The sequence below is a fragment of the Lithobates pipiens genome, unplaced genomic scaffold (assembly GCF_037356315.1).
Source record: "Lithobates pipiens isolate NorthernLeopardFrog02 unplaced genomic scaffold, aLitPip1_a1.2 Scaffold_28, whole genome shotgun sequence".
In the NCBI taxonomy this organism is placed as follows: Eukaryota; Metazoa; Chordata; class Amphibia; order Anura; family Ranidae; genus Lithobates; species Lithobates pipiens.
Genome location: NW_027507789.1, coordinates 58,043,841 through 58,059,635, shown reverse-complemented (window position 1 = coordinate 58,059,635; position 15,795 = coordinate 58,043,841). Strand labels below are relative to the sequence as shown.

Sequence of the window (15,795 nt, the reverse complement as noted above, 5' to 3'; positions counted from 1 at the left end):
TGTACCCCTACCCATTCACCTGTAAAATAAAGTACAAAAAAAAAAACACAACACACAAGATAAAATAATTTATTGCACAGCCTGGGGGTCTTCTCGCCGGACTCCTCCGCTATCTTCTTGTAGCTCTTTTACTAGCGGAGGAGCCCGGCATTCTTCTTTGTCGCCGCGGCCTCTTCTTCCGACTTCGGTGGAGAAGACCGGGCCACCGCCTGTAAAAGAGCTACAAGAAGGCGCGGTGGCCCGGCAGAAGAACCGAAGAGGGGGACAAGACACCCGAAGTCGGAAGAAGAGGCCGCGGCGACGAAGAAGAATACCGGGCTCCTCCGCTAGTAAAAGAGCTACAAGAAGATAGCGGAGGAGTCCGGCGAGAAGACCCCCGAAGACGGAAGACCCCCGAAGCTGTGCAATAAATTATTTTATCTTGTGTGTTGTGTTTTTTTTTGTACTTTATTTTACAGGTGAATGGGTAGGGGTACATTGTACCCCATACTCATTCACATAGGGTGGGGGCCGGTATCCGGGGGCCCCCTTATTAAAGGGGGCTCCCGGATTCCGATAAGCTCCCCGTCCGCAGACCCCGACAACCAACGGCCAGGGTTGTCGGGAAGAGGCCCTTGTCCTCATCAACATGGGGACAAGGTGCTTTGGGGTGGGGGGGGCGCACGCCCCCCCAAGGCACCCCCCCATGTTGAGGGCCCGCTCGTCCCCACCCCCTTTCCTGGCCGGCCGGGTAGCGTGCTCGGATAAGGGTCTGGTGTGGATCTGGGGGGGACCCCCACGCCGTTTTTTCGGCGTAGGGGGTTCCCCTTGGAATCCATACCAGACCTAAGGGCCTGGTATGCTCTCGGGGGGGGGGAACCCACGCCAATTTTTTTTTCAGAAATTTGGCGTGGAGTTCCCCCTTCAGAGCTCATTCTCTGATTGGCCACAGCAAAAGTCGCCTGGCCTGGGGCGACTTGGTCGTGTCTAAAAGTTGTGTTCAAGTCGTCTCCAAGTTGCCTCACAAAGTCGTCCTGAAGTCGTGTCACCCCTGTGTGAACCGAGCCATAGGCTGTAGAGAGCCAGTGAATGACATGTCACTGGCTCTCTGCTCTGCCCCTCCAGTGCTGGACTGTGGAGGGGGCGGGAGTGGCTGGCTCAAGTTCCCTGAGGCTTGCTGAGAGGATGAGCCAGTTGCTAGTCCAGATGGTCAGGATCTTTTCAGAGCCTGTACCGGCTCAGTGACATCGGCTGAAAACGGGTCACAGGAATTCAGAACGAACTGCACTCCTGTGATTCCCCAGGAGAAGTATTGCCAAAATTGCTTTTCTTTAATCAGAGTTCCTCCATCTGCACTGGTAACATGTATGGAGTAATTTGTTAGATTTCATTTTCAGTCCGCAGCCTGAACGAAATCTAAGTGTATAGCCAGCTTTAGGGAAAAAAAATAAATGGAAAAAAAAAAAAAAAAAAAAAACACACCTCCCCAAATGGAATAGCACAAGATAATGTTCTTATTTACAAACCTGGTTTGCACAGCGAAGGGGCAGCAGCTGGAGCATTTGTCCTGCCATAATTTCCAGATGATTCTGCAGCACCATCCACCCATCCTGAACCACTATTGGAGGGCTTTCCCCATGCAGAAGTGCCATTGTCAACTGAAGCAGACGGAGATGGGGGCTCCCCCCAAGGGTTTTCGGCCTTAGAGTGGACAGGAGGCATATCTCCCCAGCCTACAAAAAAGTACACATAATAAATTAACACAACAGAACATTAATGTTAATCTTACATATAGTAACAGATTAATTTAAGGAGCACCTATTTAACAAAAAATGATGTCTTATGTATTCTTAGATTTACATTTTATGGCTGGGATCTACAGCAATGTAACTGGTGTCTGTAGTACAGTCGTGCCCAATGAGGAGAACCAGCAAAGCAGGATGGATATTGCTGCAGTCTGGTTGTGAGATACATTACAACTTGTACTGACAGCAGCTGCGGCTCACAAAACTCTTCTCTAACAAGAGCACGGAGGATACATAAACAGAATACAGATGAGCTTTCAAGAACAAAAGTTTTAAAAAGTTAAGCCATCACACAAGTATAAAATATTAACTGAAGGCGTACATGGATTAAATGTTTTTAGACATCATGCAATATTTTCTCCACTTCGCCTACTGATTGTTGGACAAGGATAGAATACATGGTATATCATGAAAAAGCACATGGCTTTTGCTTTTAAACTATTATGCTTGCTATACCTTTAAAGTGGTTCTAAAGGGAAAGAAAGAATAGAGAAAATAGACAGTTTTATACTTACCTGCTCTATGCAACAATATTGCACAGAGCGGTCCCCTGCCGGCGCGGTCTGCATCTTCTTCCTAAGTGCCTCCATAGCAAGCTGTGTGCTGTGGGGGCACCAGTGCTGGTGTGCTCCCAAACCAGGCGCTTTGCGTCTATGGACACACACACAGCTTGGCCATGCAGCCTCCCTGCTCACAAAAGATGACTGACAGCTACAGGAGGTAATGACTCCCACTGCTTTCAGTCTGTCCTGTGTGCAGGGAATGCATTAAAGTAAAAAAAAAATATTTGACTTTAGAACCAATTTAAGTTGCAGTATCACAAGAATACAGTGAGACTTTGTACATCTGCAAGTCTGACACCAGGTGAATTTTCATGTCTGCAAATATGTGGTCAGCCAGGACAAATACTGATCTTCTGTTGTATAGACAGGTGCCAAAGGCACAAACACTAATATACAACAGTTAAAAAGATTTCACTTATAAATAGTCAAAATTATAATCAGTGGCAGTAAACATTTCAAAATACCATATTCAAGATTGCAGACTGCACAAAACCTCAGTACACAAAAGTTGAATTCACAACAATATGTTGAGGAGAAAATGGTTGACCCCTGACAACAAAAAGTATCTAAATTATGGGTACTTCTACACTTGTGTAAGCATTAGTAAGCAATATCAGCAAAATTAAAAGCTCTAAAATATAGTTAGTCAGGTTGGAAAAAAAACAAACAAAAAAATAAATAAAAAGTCCATCTAGCCCAGTGATGGCGAACCTTGGCACCCCAGATGTTTTGCAACTACATTTCCCATGATGCTCATGCACTCTGCAGTGTAGTTGGGCATCATGGGAAATGTAGTTCCAAAACATCTGGGGTGCCAAGGTTCACCATCTCTGATCTAGTCCAACCAATAAATATGATAATTACAATAAATAAATATACACAAAAAAAAAAAAAAATCTTTACAAAAAACTAACTCCCTGACATCATGGGTCTAATAAGGCAGATGTACGTTTCCTTATCTGGAGCTATCATGATCTAGAAGTATAGTATTTTATCAGCCAATACCATCAATAGGGAAGGGATTCTCATGCCATGACCCACTTTTGTTCCCTTGGCGCACATCCGCTTTGTTGCAGCGGCAAAAGGGAACGGGTTAGGCCCCTTTAACACTTGTGAGACCTGAAAGTCACGTGATTTTACCACGACTTGAAGCAATGCCTGTGTAATGTTGAGGTCTAGGGACCTCAAGTTGCCTCAAAGTCAGACCAAAGTAATGTAGGGACTACTTTGAAGTCCCACAGATATGAACCATACTCATTGAAAATCAAGGAGTACGACTTGTCATGCGACTTTGTAGTCCCAAGTCACAGGACAAGTCGTACAAGTGTTAAAGGGGCCTAAGTGGACTACTTTTTTTTTTCTCAAACAAAAAGGGTTTTATTGAACACAGGAAATACAACCAGCAGTTCCAGAACATATTCAGTATATACATCTATTATTGTAGATCACACAGGAAAAGGATTCAATACAATATAAATATCATCATTGAGCCATATATACCACCTCCAACTTTGTCTTTTCAAGTGAGAATCACGTTCAAATTCCTCAGGTAGAGCTTTACAGGTATTACAGATCTCCCGCCCACACTTCCATCTCCATTACGAGAAGAAACGGTCAGACCAAATCTACTGGTGCCAAGCCCAGGTATCCAGCCAGGAGGCCCACAGTTTATCAAACTTGGCGCATGTTCCCCTACGCTGATAAATACATTTTCCCAATCGGAGGGCATCACCCATTTGAGTAATCCACTCCTGTACTGTTGGAGGTTCAGTGGATTTCCAGTGTCTCAGAATCAATTTACGATCCTGGAACAAAGCTCGTGCAATAGCCTTTCTAGGTATAAGCTCCATCGGGAGGCCATCAATTACCCCTAGCAGGCAATATTTAGGATCCACTAAGTGGACTACTTTACCTGGTCACTGAACAAACCAGGTTCATGAATAAACAACCCAGATTTATTACATGTTCCAGGTTTGCCCATTCCTATTCTTCAACAAACTCAGTGAGAGACTAATATAGCCCTCCGAGGGGGTTGTCTGCTCTTCTGGACTTCTACAGATATCTGTTACATATCTGTAGTGTCATTCATGTCAAATAGGCTTAGCTTATAAAGATTGAATATCCAAGAATTCATGAATACACTTTAGAAAAGCTCTACAAGTGGTGGATTAAAAAAATAAATAAAATAAAACATATGTAGCACTGAATTGATTTACTACAACCATTCAGTAGTCATGTGATCACCTTCTATAGTCGACATATTCCATAAGCATGAAATAAAGTGGAAGCTGCCTTGCTGATCTAACCTAGGCCTGAGTCACCTATTCATTTTTAGTGTTTTTTGCATATTTGCACTACAGTTCATTTAACAGTTTCCTGTGGAACACGTTTTGTAGTGCATATCTGCAAAATGCACAAAAAATGCATAGGTGACAATCAGGCCTAAAGTTTTTTCTGGATAGGGGACAGGGGCCCCCTGGCAAAGCACTGCATCAAAAATGTAACATGGGTGCGTTATTGAGGTGTTCTTGCTGCGTTCTCAATGCATTGCAATTACAATGGAAGTGCAACGGACCAGTGTGAAGACATACATAGAACTTAAAGCGATGCATTTTTCTTGACCTTATCGTGCCAATAATGCATAACAATAAGTTCATATTGATAAAAAAAAAAAAATGTATATATATATATATATATATATATATATATATATATATATATGTATGTATGTATATATATATATATTTCTGCACAGATCACCCATTTCAGAGCCCTATAAAAGTTCCCAGGCAACAACTAGCGCCCAAACTATGCATTTTAAGAATCTTGGGTACCTTACAATTGCAAACTATAACTAGATGGGCGAGACTCTAATTGGAGCGATTTAGTTAACAGCACATGGGGGGGGGGGGGGGGGGTACTTTCCCACCCTGATATATTTGAAAAACTATGGGCTCAATTGGTTGGACAAGCCAGGAGTCCCACTAATTGACAGAATTATATTTTAGAGTCCATTCACACAGGAGCAACTTTGGATCCGACTTGAAGTCGTCCCAAGTTGCCTCAAGTCGCGCAACATGATAAAATCAATGTAAGTGAATGAGAGCCGTCTTAATGTACACTACTGAAGTCGCTCCGACTTCAGAAAAGGTTCCTGTACTACTTCAATCCGACTTCTAGGCAACTTCTACACATTGATTTCAATAGAAGTTGCCTCCAAGTCTGATCCCCTGTCTTAACTGAAGCAACTTTCCAGGAAGTAAAAATAGTTTTCTAGCAAACCCCTCCCTCCCACAGAGCTGATTATTATGTGATTGGCCACTGGTAAAGTCTCCTCTCCTGGAAGCAACTTCAAGTTGCCTTGTAAGTTGCCTCAAGTCATGCTGCGATTCATACTCAAGTCGTGTCCAAGTTGCCTCCCAAAGTCTCGCTCAAAGTCGTGTTGCCCCTGTGTGAACGGACCCATAAGGTTGTCTATACCTGGAACTTGATGTATTCTGATACATTGTCTGAATGTACAAGAAAATATATTTGCCAGTGTTACGCCACTTACCGATTAAGAAAATTGCAATTCTCATTTTAGCTAGAATTGTGCCGCTCTAGTCGTATGGTATACAGTCTGCTCTGGATTGTAATTCTAGAATCTCTCTTAAACTATATATTAAAAAAAAAAAAAAAAAAAAAAAAAAAAAAAAAGCATCTGGGAAGCTCTAGAGACGTTTGACAATTTTTAATCGGAAAGTCCTTCAACGGCTCTTTTTATTATTTTTTTTTTTTTTACCTACAGGTAAGGCTTACCTGTAGGTAACATGAATATCTCCTAAACCTGTATGGTTTAGGAGATATTCACTTTGCATGCAGCCACTGCAGTCTTCAGCACTGTGAAGGTCCAGCAGACACGGCTCTGGCCACTCACAGCACCGGAGCCACAAACCCGGGAAGACCCACCAAGGGGAAATGTCAGCTCCCTTTGGCGGTGACCGGGATCAGCTGCCAACACCTCATTCTAAGGTAAGTATTTCATAATTTATCTGCGGCTATGCAACCGCTTTAAATCTGGTATCTAAGATACAGCTGCAGCAGCTGTGAGCTTGACTTATTCACGTCTACCATGACGTTTATAAATTCATCTTGGTAGACAAGTTGTTAGAGACACTGTAACCAACTTCAAAAATTGCAGATAAAAAAAAAAAAAAAAAAAGTTTAGACTGCATGAATTAGTCCTAATTAAGGATGAGCTCAGGCGTATTCGCAGCTCCACGCGCCCGCGCACGCCAGGAAGCTGACACTTTGCAGCGCTAATCACAGTCCTGGAGCGGGAAATGTCTCACTGCCTGTGATTAGCGCTGTGAAGTGTCAGCTTCCTGGCAGGGTGCGGGCGGCGTGGAGCTGCAAACACGCCTGAGCTCATCCTTTGTCCTAATACATTTACATTTTATGGAATGTAGGGGATGGTTCTGTTCACATATGATTCAGACTGTAGCTATGTGCAAGATTAAAGTTGTGTGCTTTCCACCATTACTTTTTAAACGCATAACTTATAGCATTTGCATCATATGGCTTTGCATGCACGTACACAATTTTTTGGTAGGAAATGTTACAACTAGAAACATTAAGGCCTCATGCACATTGATTAGGGCCATTGTATGGAACGCACAGCCTAGATAGAGATCATAGGTGTCTGCCATCAGCCACGGCCAGAAAGCCTAAACATAACAGGCTGTGTATATAACTGCACATCAAGCAGTTAAATGCTGATAGGGACAGGTAACTATTTGAATCCAGGCCTGCATATATCTTTCCCCAACCACATGTAACCATTACATATTACCCTAGAGTCTACTTTGCTTGGATATAACCACTTCCAAATGGATCCAAAGAAAGGCAAAGCTGCTCCAGGTGATGATTATCCAATGGATCAAAATGGGCTCGGTACTAGCCTCCGACTCACCACTGCACTATGAGGAAGGAAAAAAAGTGGCTGCACACCAAAGAGCCACCATTGCTTTATTATGTCAACATGAAGAAGCACTGGTTTTGAAGCACTGGTTAAATGTGAAACTTGTCAATGTTGGATCTATGGTGGTGTGCAGCCGCATCTTTTTCCTTTAATATAACTACTTCCAGCCTAAGCCTTTTCTGGCACGTTTTGATTACATGCAGCAATCTGCATTTTTTCTAGAAAATTACTTAGAACCCCAAACATTTTTTTATTTTATTTTTTGAAGCAAAAGCCCTAGAGAATAAAATGGTGTGTTTAGCAATTTTTTATGTCACACGCTATTTGCACAGCAGTTTTTCAAACAAAATCTTTGGGGAACAATACACGTTGCTTACTGTTAATGCAAAAAAACTAATAACTAAATTTTTTTGTAAAATATAAAAGATACTGTTACACTGAGTAAATAGATACCAAAACATGTCACACTTTAAAATAGTGCACGCCTGTGCACTGGCAACAACCAATGTAAAATTTACTGTCCATAGGCGATGCTTTAAATGCCTTTACAGCAGGCATGTCCAAAGTCCGGCCCGCGGGCCAATCGCGGCCCGCGTTCCGGTTTCGGACGGCCCGTCTGGTCATGTTCACATATCTATCTTTTGTGGCCCCCAACGAATCCCCGATCGCCGGGGGCCACAAAAGATAGATATGCTGGCTGCCATGGAGGGGGCAGGACGAGTGCCGTGGATACAGGACAGCGTCCTGTGTAAAAGGAAGTCCCGTCCTGTGCTGCCATTGGACAACCATTTTGTCCATCACAGGAGGCGGGACTTTCAATTAAAGAGGCCGTCATAGAAACAGGAGTTTCTCCTGTATGTCTGTCGGTGCTCGTCCCGCCCCCCTCCCTGTCTCCTCCAACGCTGCAGAGGGACATGAATCAGGCTGCACTGATGGCAATGGTGAGTCTGCATTCATGGAAATGTGTGGGCTGCATTCATGGCAATATGGGGGGCTGCATTCATGGAAATGTGTGGGCTGCATTCATGGCAATATGGGGGCTGCATTCATGGCAATGTGTGGGCTGCATTCATAGCAATATGGGGGCTACATTCATGGCAATATGGGGGCTGCATTCCTGGCAATGTGGGGGCTGCATTCCTGGCAATGTGGGGGCTGCATTCATGGCAATGTGTGGGCTGCATTCATGGAAATGTGTGGGCTGCATTCATGGAAATGTGTGGGCTGCATTCATGGCAATATGGGGGCTGCATTCATGGAAATGTGTGGGCTGCATTCATGGCAATGTGTGGGCTGCATTCATGGCAATGTGTGGGCTGCATTCATGGCAATGTGTGGGCTGCATTCATGGCAATGTGGGGGCTGCATTCATGGCAATGTGGGGGCTGCATTCATGGCAATGTGGGGGCTGCATTCATGGCAACGTGGGGGCTGCATTCATGGCAATGTGGGGGGCTGCATTCATGGCAATGTGGGGGGCTGCATTCATGGCAATACGGTGGAGGCTGCATTCATGGCAATACGCTGGGGGCTGCATTCATGGCAATACGGGGGAGGCTGCATTCATGACAATACACCGGGGGCTGCATTCATGGCAATACGCTGGGGGCTGCATTCATGGCAATACGCTGGGGGCTGCATTCATGGCAATACGCTGGGGGCTGCATTCATGGCAATACGCTGGGGGCTGCATTCATGGCAATACGCTGGGGGCTGCATTCATGGCAATACGCTGGGGGCTGAATTCATGGCAATACGCTGGGGGCTGAATTTATGGCAATACGCTGGGGGCTGAATTCATGGCAATACGCTGGGGGCTGAATTCATGGCAATACGCTGGGGGCTGAATTCATGGCAATACGCTGGGGGCTGAATTCATGGCAATATGGGGGAGGCTGTATTCATGGCAATACGCTGGGGGCTGAATTCATGGCAATACGCTGGGGGCTGAATTCATGGCAATACGCTGGGGGCTGAATTCATGGCAATACGCTGGGGGCTGAATTCATGGCAATACGCTGGGGGCTGCATTCATGGCAATACGCTGGGGGCTGAATTCATGGCAATACGCTGGGGGCTGAATTCATGGCAATACGCTGGGGGCTGAATTCATGGCAATACGCTGGGGGCTGCATTCATGGCAATACGCTGGGGGCTGAATTCATGGCAATACGCTGGGGGCTGAATTTATGGCAATACGCTGGGGGCTGAATTCATGGCAATACGCTGGGGGCTGAATTCATGGCAATACGCTGGGGGCTGAATTCATGGCAATACGCTGGGGGCTGAATTCATGACAATACACCGGGGGCTGCATTCATGGCAATACGCTGGGGGCTGCATTCATGGCAATACGCTGGGGGCTGCATTCATGGCAATACGCTGGGGGCTGCATTCATGGCAATACGCTGGGGGCTGCATTCATGGCAATACGCTGGGGGCTGCATTCATGGCAATACGCTGGGGGCTGCATTCATGGCAATACGCTGGGGGCTGCATTCATGGCAATACGCTGGGGGCTGAATTCATGGCAATACGCTGGGGGCTGAATTTATGGCAATACGCTGGGGGCTGAATTCATGGCAATACGCTGGGGGCTGAATTCATGGCAATACGCTGGGGGCTGAATTCATGGCAATACGCTGGGGGCTGAATTCATGGCAATATGGGGGAGGCTGTATTCATGGCAATACGCTGGGGGCTGAATTCATGGCAATACGCTGGGGGCTGAATTCATGGCAATACGCTGGGGGCTGAATTCATGGCAATACGCTGGGGGCTGAATTCATGGCAATACGCTGGGGGCTGAATTCATGGCAATACGCTGGGGGCTGAATTCATGGCAATACGCTGGGGGCTGAATTCATGGCAATACGCTGGGGGCTGAATTCATGGCAATACGCTGGGGGCTGAATTCATGGCAATACGCTGGGGGCTGAATTCATGGCAATACGCTGGGGGCTGAATTCATGGCAATACGCTGGGGGCTGAATTCATGGCAATACGCTGGGGGCTGAATTCATGACAATACGCTGGGGGCTGCATTCATGGCAATACGCTGGGGGCTGCATTCATGGCAATACGCTGGGGGCTGCATTCATGGCAATACGCTGGGGGCTGCATTCATGGCAATACGCTGGGGGCTGCATTCATGGCAATACGCTGGGGGCTGCATTCATGGCAATACGCTGGGGGCTGCATTCATGGCAATACGCTGGGGGCTGCATTCATGGCAATACGCTGGGGGCTGAATTCATGGCAATACGCTGGGGGCTGCAGATGGGCACTGACCCTTATTTTGCTTCACATGTCTTTATTTAAAATGTAAGATTTTTTATTTTTTTTTCCTGAGACTTCCTTTTTAAAGTTAAGGTGTGTGGTATAAGCCGATTAAATACAGTATATCCAAATAACACACCCGAGCTCATCTGTTCACCACACACAGCACAAAGGCAAGAGAATTCTTGTTGGGCCGTGTATTAGTGCTCGGATGAACACACTTAGACTGAATTTTAATGGTTTAAAGAATGTCAAGCAAAATGGTCGGCCCTCGAGCATGTTCACTTCATCAAATCTGGCCCTCTTTGAAAAAAGTTTGGACACCCCTGCTTTACAGGTTACAACTTTAAAATTTGCACAGGAGGTCTGGTGCTTCATTTACTGCCAATGATCGGCCTTTCGAAGTGATATCTCAAGTGTGCGACAATCTCTGTTTGCGCGCAGGACTGATGCACACTTGGGGCTGGGGGAGTCCCTGGGGCGATGGGTGCATTTAAAAATTATTATTTTTTTCGACACTGATGCTTTCATTTTTTTTGATCACTTTTATTGCTCTTTATGGAAAGATCTGGGGTCTATAAGACCTCAAATCCCTCCTCTTCCCTTAGAAGCATTCAAAATACCAAGATCACTGTTTCTGAATTTTTTTTTTTTTTTTTTTTTTTTTTTTTTTTTAAGGTGATCAAAGCCCATCTGACGGCTGGTCGCTCGGGTCTCTCGGTGGGACATGAAAGTCAGAGAAAGCCGTGGAAGGCATTTAAACACCACAAACCAAAAATGCTTTGAATATAAAAAATTTATTAAACAGTAAACTGCCCCATCCATCCACATCTCCGTGCTTTATTGTGCTGAGAGATCACTTTGAATAACATCCTCTAGCATCTCTGGCCATGGCCATCTTGACCAAGGGCAGATGATTCATATACCATTTACTTCCTATCATCCATCTGCATTAGCAGGGAAACCCCCTCCTCCCCACCTGAAGACTAAGCAATCATAAGCCAGCAAGAGAGTCTTTTTTCTTTTATTTCCCTCACATGACCACAGTTTAACCACTTTCAGACCGGAGCATTTTGCTGGCTTATGACCAGACCACTTTGGGATTCGGCACTGCATCGCTTTAACTGACAATTGGGACGTGGCTCCCAAACAAAATTGACGTCTTTTTTTTCCCCACAAATAGAGCTTTCTTTTGGTGGTATTTGATTACCCCTGCGATTTTTTTTTTTTTTGCTCTATAAACAAAAAAAAAAAGCGACAATCAGTTTAGGCCGATAAGTATTCTTCTACATATTTTTGGTAAGAAAAATAAATAAATAAATCGCAATAAGTGATTATTGATTGGTTTGCGCAAAATGTATAGCATTTACAAAATAGGGGATAGTTTTATGGCATTTTTATGAATAATTTTTTTTTTATTTACTAGTAATGGTGGCGATCAGCGATTTTTATTGTGACTGCAACATTATGGCGGACACATTGGACATTTTTCTGACCATTGTCATTTATACAGCAATCAGTGCTATACAAATGCACCGATTCCTGTGTAAATGACACTGGCAGTGAAGGGGTTAACCAGGGGTGGCAGTGTAGGGGTTAAGTGTGTCCTAGGGGCGTGTTACTAACTGTGGGGGGCGTGGCTGTGCGTTAGTGAACACTGATCTCTGCTCCAATCACAGGGAGCAGAAATCAGTGTCACTTGTTGCTAGGCAGAACGGGGAGATGCTGTTTACACCGCGACCGGACTCACGCGGGTCCCGAGTGGCACGCACGCAATGGCATGGCGGCATTTAAAAAGGGACGTACCTGTACGCCCATATGTCTGTCCATGCCATTCTACTGACGTACATCGTCGTGCGCTGTTCGGGAAGTGGTTAATGTGGTTGTAAACCTTTTAAAACCACTTTTTGCTACAGGTAAGCCTATAATTAGGCTTATCTGTAGCTACACTGGATATCGCCTAAACCTGCATGGTTTAGGAGATATCCCCTAAATTTGCACATGCCGACATCATCGGCACATGTGCACTGAAGCAAAGGCACGTACGTGCCGTTGCTTCAGTTAGACTGTGCCGTCATCAGCGGCTCCAACGTGCATGTGTGGGAGTGACATCTTCGTGGCTCTGGCCAATAGCAGCGCTAGAGCCGCAATACCTGGAAGTAACTCCGGGAGCAATGTCGGTAGATGGAGTGGTGAATGAGGACCACTGTGGGGGCTTCGATCTCAGGTAATTCATAATGAGCTAGCATCCTATGCATACTAGCTTTTTTTTGTTTTGTTTTTAGGGTTTACAATCACTTTAAGTGAGCATTAACTTTGCCAGACAAACTACTTTATTACGAAATCAACCCCGGTGAATTATTACCTTGTTTAAAAGAATATCAGTTCAAGCATGCCGTTGATTTTGACCTGAACTGTGGAAGGTGTGCTAAAACTATGCCTTGTTCTGCACTGTCTCCCTGTATAAAAAGGCAGCCATTTTGGGAGAGGCTGGGCTTTTGTTTTTACATGTCAGAGCACCAGCAAGGAGGAGAAGAGCGTGCAGCACAGTAGTGACATCACCAAATCTCCCTCCAGAGTAAGACTAGCAGCTCGAGGCAACAGTGCCTTAGAGCTTGCACAGCAGAAAATTTACTAGAGCACACAGAATCTGGAGCAGCTGTGCATGGCAACTAGTCGCCTGATCCCAATTTGACAGCCGTGCTGGTGAGTGGGCCTGAATGCCGACTGTTTTCAAGTTGTCAAGTTGGGACAAGCAGCTGTGTTCATGTAGCTGCTGCATCCCCTAAGGCTGGGTTCACACTGGTACGACATACGCTTGGACATTGGGAGCAAATGTCGCATGATGTGTATAAATCAATAATTCCCTATGCGATAAGTTCTGCCTTACTTCCTGGACAGACTTTAGGTCATGACACAAGGAGTTGACCGGTTGAGGGTAGATAATGCAGTGTTTGTGCTAATGAGATCAGCTGGTCAACTCCTTCCTGTCTCATGACCTAAAGTCTGACCAGGAAGTAAGGCAGAACTAGTTGAGCAGTGTGCTTAAACAGCTATGAAGAGTGTTAGGCAAGCAGATGACCCCCCCGGAACATAACTTGCTATAACTTGACTAAAGTCTGAGGACTCGTAGGTGTAAGCCACCTGGTCCTGGTGATTTATTTGTGTTAAGTTTATTGAGTCTTTCGTTGACCCCGGCCTCAGCTAGCTATGTGTGTTGTGTAACCAACACTACAGACGCTGTCGGTGAACCTTTTCACTGTGTAAAAGAAGGCATTTAGCACAGTTGCCTTTGTGTCATCTGTAACATCCTCATCTTTTAAGTCTGCAATGTGCTCCGATTTTGTCTTTTTACTGTTAATGTATCTAAAATAATTTCTTGAGTTATTTTTACTTTCTTACGCTATGCGTCTCTCGTAATCTTTTTTTTATCCGCCCTGATTGCGATTTTACATTCCTTGTAGCGCAGGCATGCTGCTGGTGACCCATTCCCTTTATATTTTTTAAAGGCCATACTTTTTTCCTTGACATTGAGGTTTAACCATCCAGGTTTAATTTTCACTTTACTATAATTATTGCGCAATGGAATGTACTGTTTGATGCTTTTTTTTTTTTTTTTAACATGTCCCTAAAGCATTCTCATTTCTCTTCTGTGTTCAATGATTCCAGAATTTGGTCCCAATTAATGTCATGTAGCAATGATCAGCAAAATGGGCTCATTTGAAAGTTAGTGTTTTTGTACTACCCATATGCCTCCTTTTCCTGTGATTTATGGTAAACACGATCATCTGATTGCTAGATCCCAAGTTATCGCGCATGTCCACATCTGAGAGCAGACTTGGATCATTCGTAATTAATATATCTAACAGTTCTCCAGGAACCCAAACCCCTCTTTCCTGCACCCGTTCTTCAGCCACATGTTTAGCTTCCCAAGCTCCTGTGGCCTCTCTGGTGTGGCTCGAGGTACAGCTCTTATTTCAGAGATAGCTACTTTGGAGGTCCTTTTCCTTGATCTATTCCCCAAGTCCCTGAAATGGTATTTTAGGACTTTCCACCTGGTCATTGGTACAAACATGTATCATGACCCTTGGGTCCTCCCCAGCCCCTCCCAATAATCTGTCCATCCGATCTGTGATATGCCGAACTCGAGCGCCCTGTAAACACACTGTTCGGCAACCATAATCTGACAGATTGCCCTCTCTGTCCTCCTAATAATTTAGTTCCCCACTACCAGCACTTGTCTGGCCTTACCTGTATCACCGTTCCCTGCCTTACTGGAGCCGCCAATCCCCTGGCAGCAAGGGTAAGGTGCCTGCTCCAGCTCTGCCATCCCTGAGCTTATATCCCCATCATGCAACTTGGCATATTTGTTGGGGTGCACACACTCAGGACTGGCCTCCCTAGTACTCTTCCCTCTACCCCTCCTTTCCATCACCCAGCTATTTAACTCTAAACTCTAGGCTGGCCCCCGCCAGCACCTGGTGGGTAATGTCCAAGCTCCTCTCCAGGTCGCTAATGCTTCTCAGTGTTGCTACTTGATTCTCCAGATCCAGGATCTGGGCGTCCAGAGAAACAATTCACTCATATTTCACACAGCAGTATGCGCCCTCGATTGGCTCCTCAAGGAAAGCATACATGGTGCAGGATGTGCACTGAGTGGCATCACCAGTCTTGCTGGACATTTTACCCTCTATTCTATTGGGGAAATTGAGTAAGACTAACTATTTGTAACTTACCCTATATTTAGCGGTCTACTGCTAGTGCACTCAAAATACACGGGTGCTCTCAGCACATGGCCGCTTACTTAATTGCCCGCAAGGCCAGACGCTGGTACAAAAAATAAAAATAAAAAAATGTCTATATACTTCTTCCAAATGGCTCTGTACAACACTTATGTGCTATACAAAGCATCTGGATGAGCTGGATCCTTCCTAATATTCCAGGAAGAGAACACAGCCCTTCTGTATCCAGGAGGTGCTGTGGCCCAAATTCCCAATCCAAATGCAGTGAGCCGGCTGCATGAGAGGCATTTTCCGGATGTCCTCCTTGTCTGTGGAGGAGAAGGAAGGAAGGAAGGGACGGAGGGAGGAAGGAAGGGAGGGATTATACCTGAAGGTTCACATGGGTTATTAAATTTGTTGCACTGTGCATTTTATTGGTTCCTTTATGCCATTTATATGCACAACCAAGTTTGTATTTGCACAGTCAT

General features: G+C 45.1%; 1 protein-coding gene across 7 annotated transcripts in view; it reads right to left on the bottom strand.

Moving 5' to 3' along the window:
- The window catches only part of TNRC6C (trinucleotide repeat containing adaptor 6C), a 157,235-nt gene that overhangs the window by 39,843 nt on the left and 101,597 nt on the right, over positions 1-15,795 (bottom strand). For all 7 annotated transcript variants that reach the window (XM_077459265.1, XM_077459267.1, XM_077459268.1 and 4 more), the window contains one exon: positions 1,506-1,712. In XM_077459265.1, the coding sequence (XP_077315391.1) occupies positions 1,506-1,712 (207 nt within the window). The remainder of the gene's footprint in view (positions 1-1,505; positions 1,713-15,795) is intronic.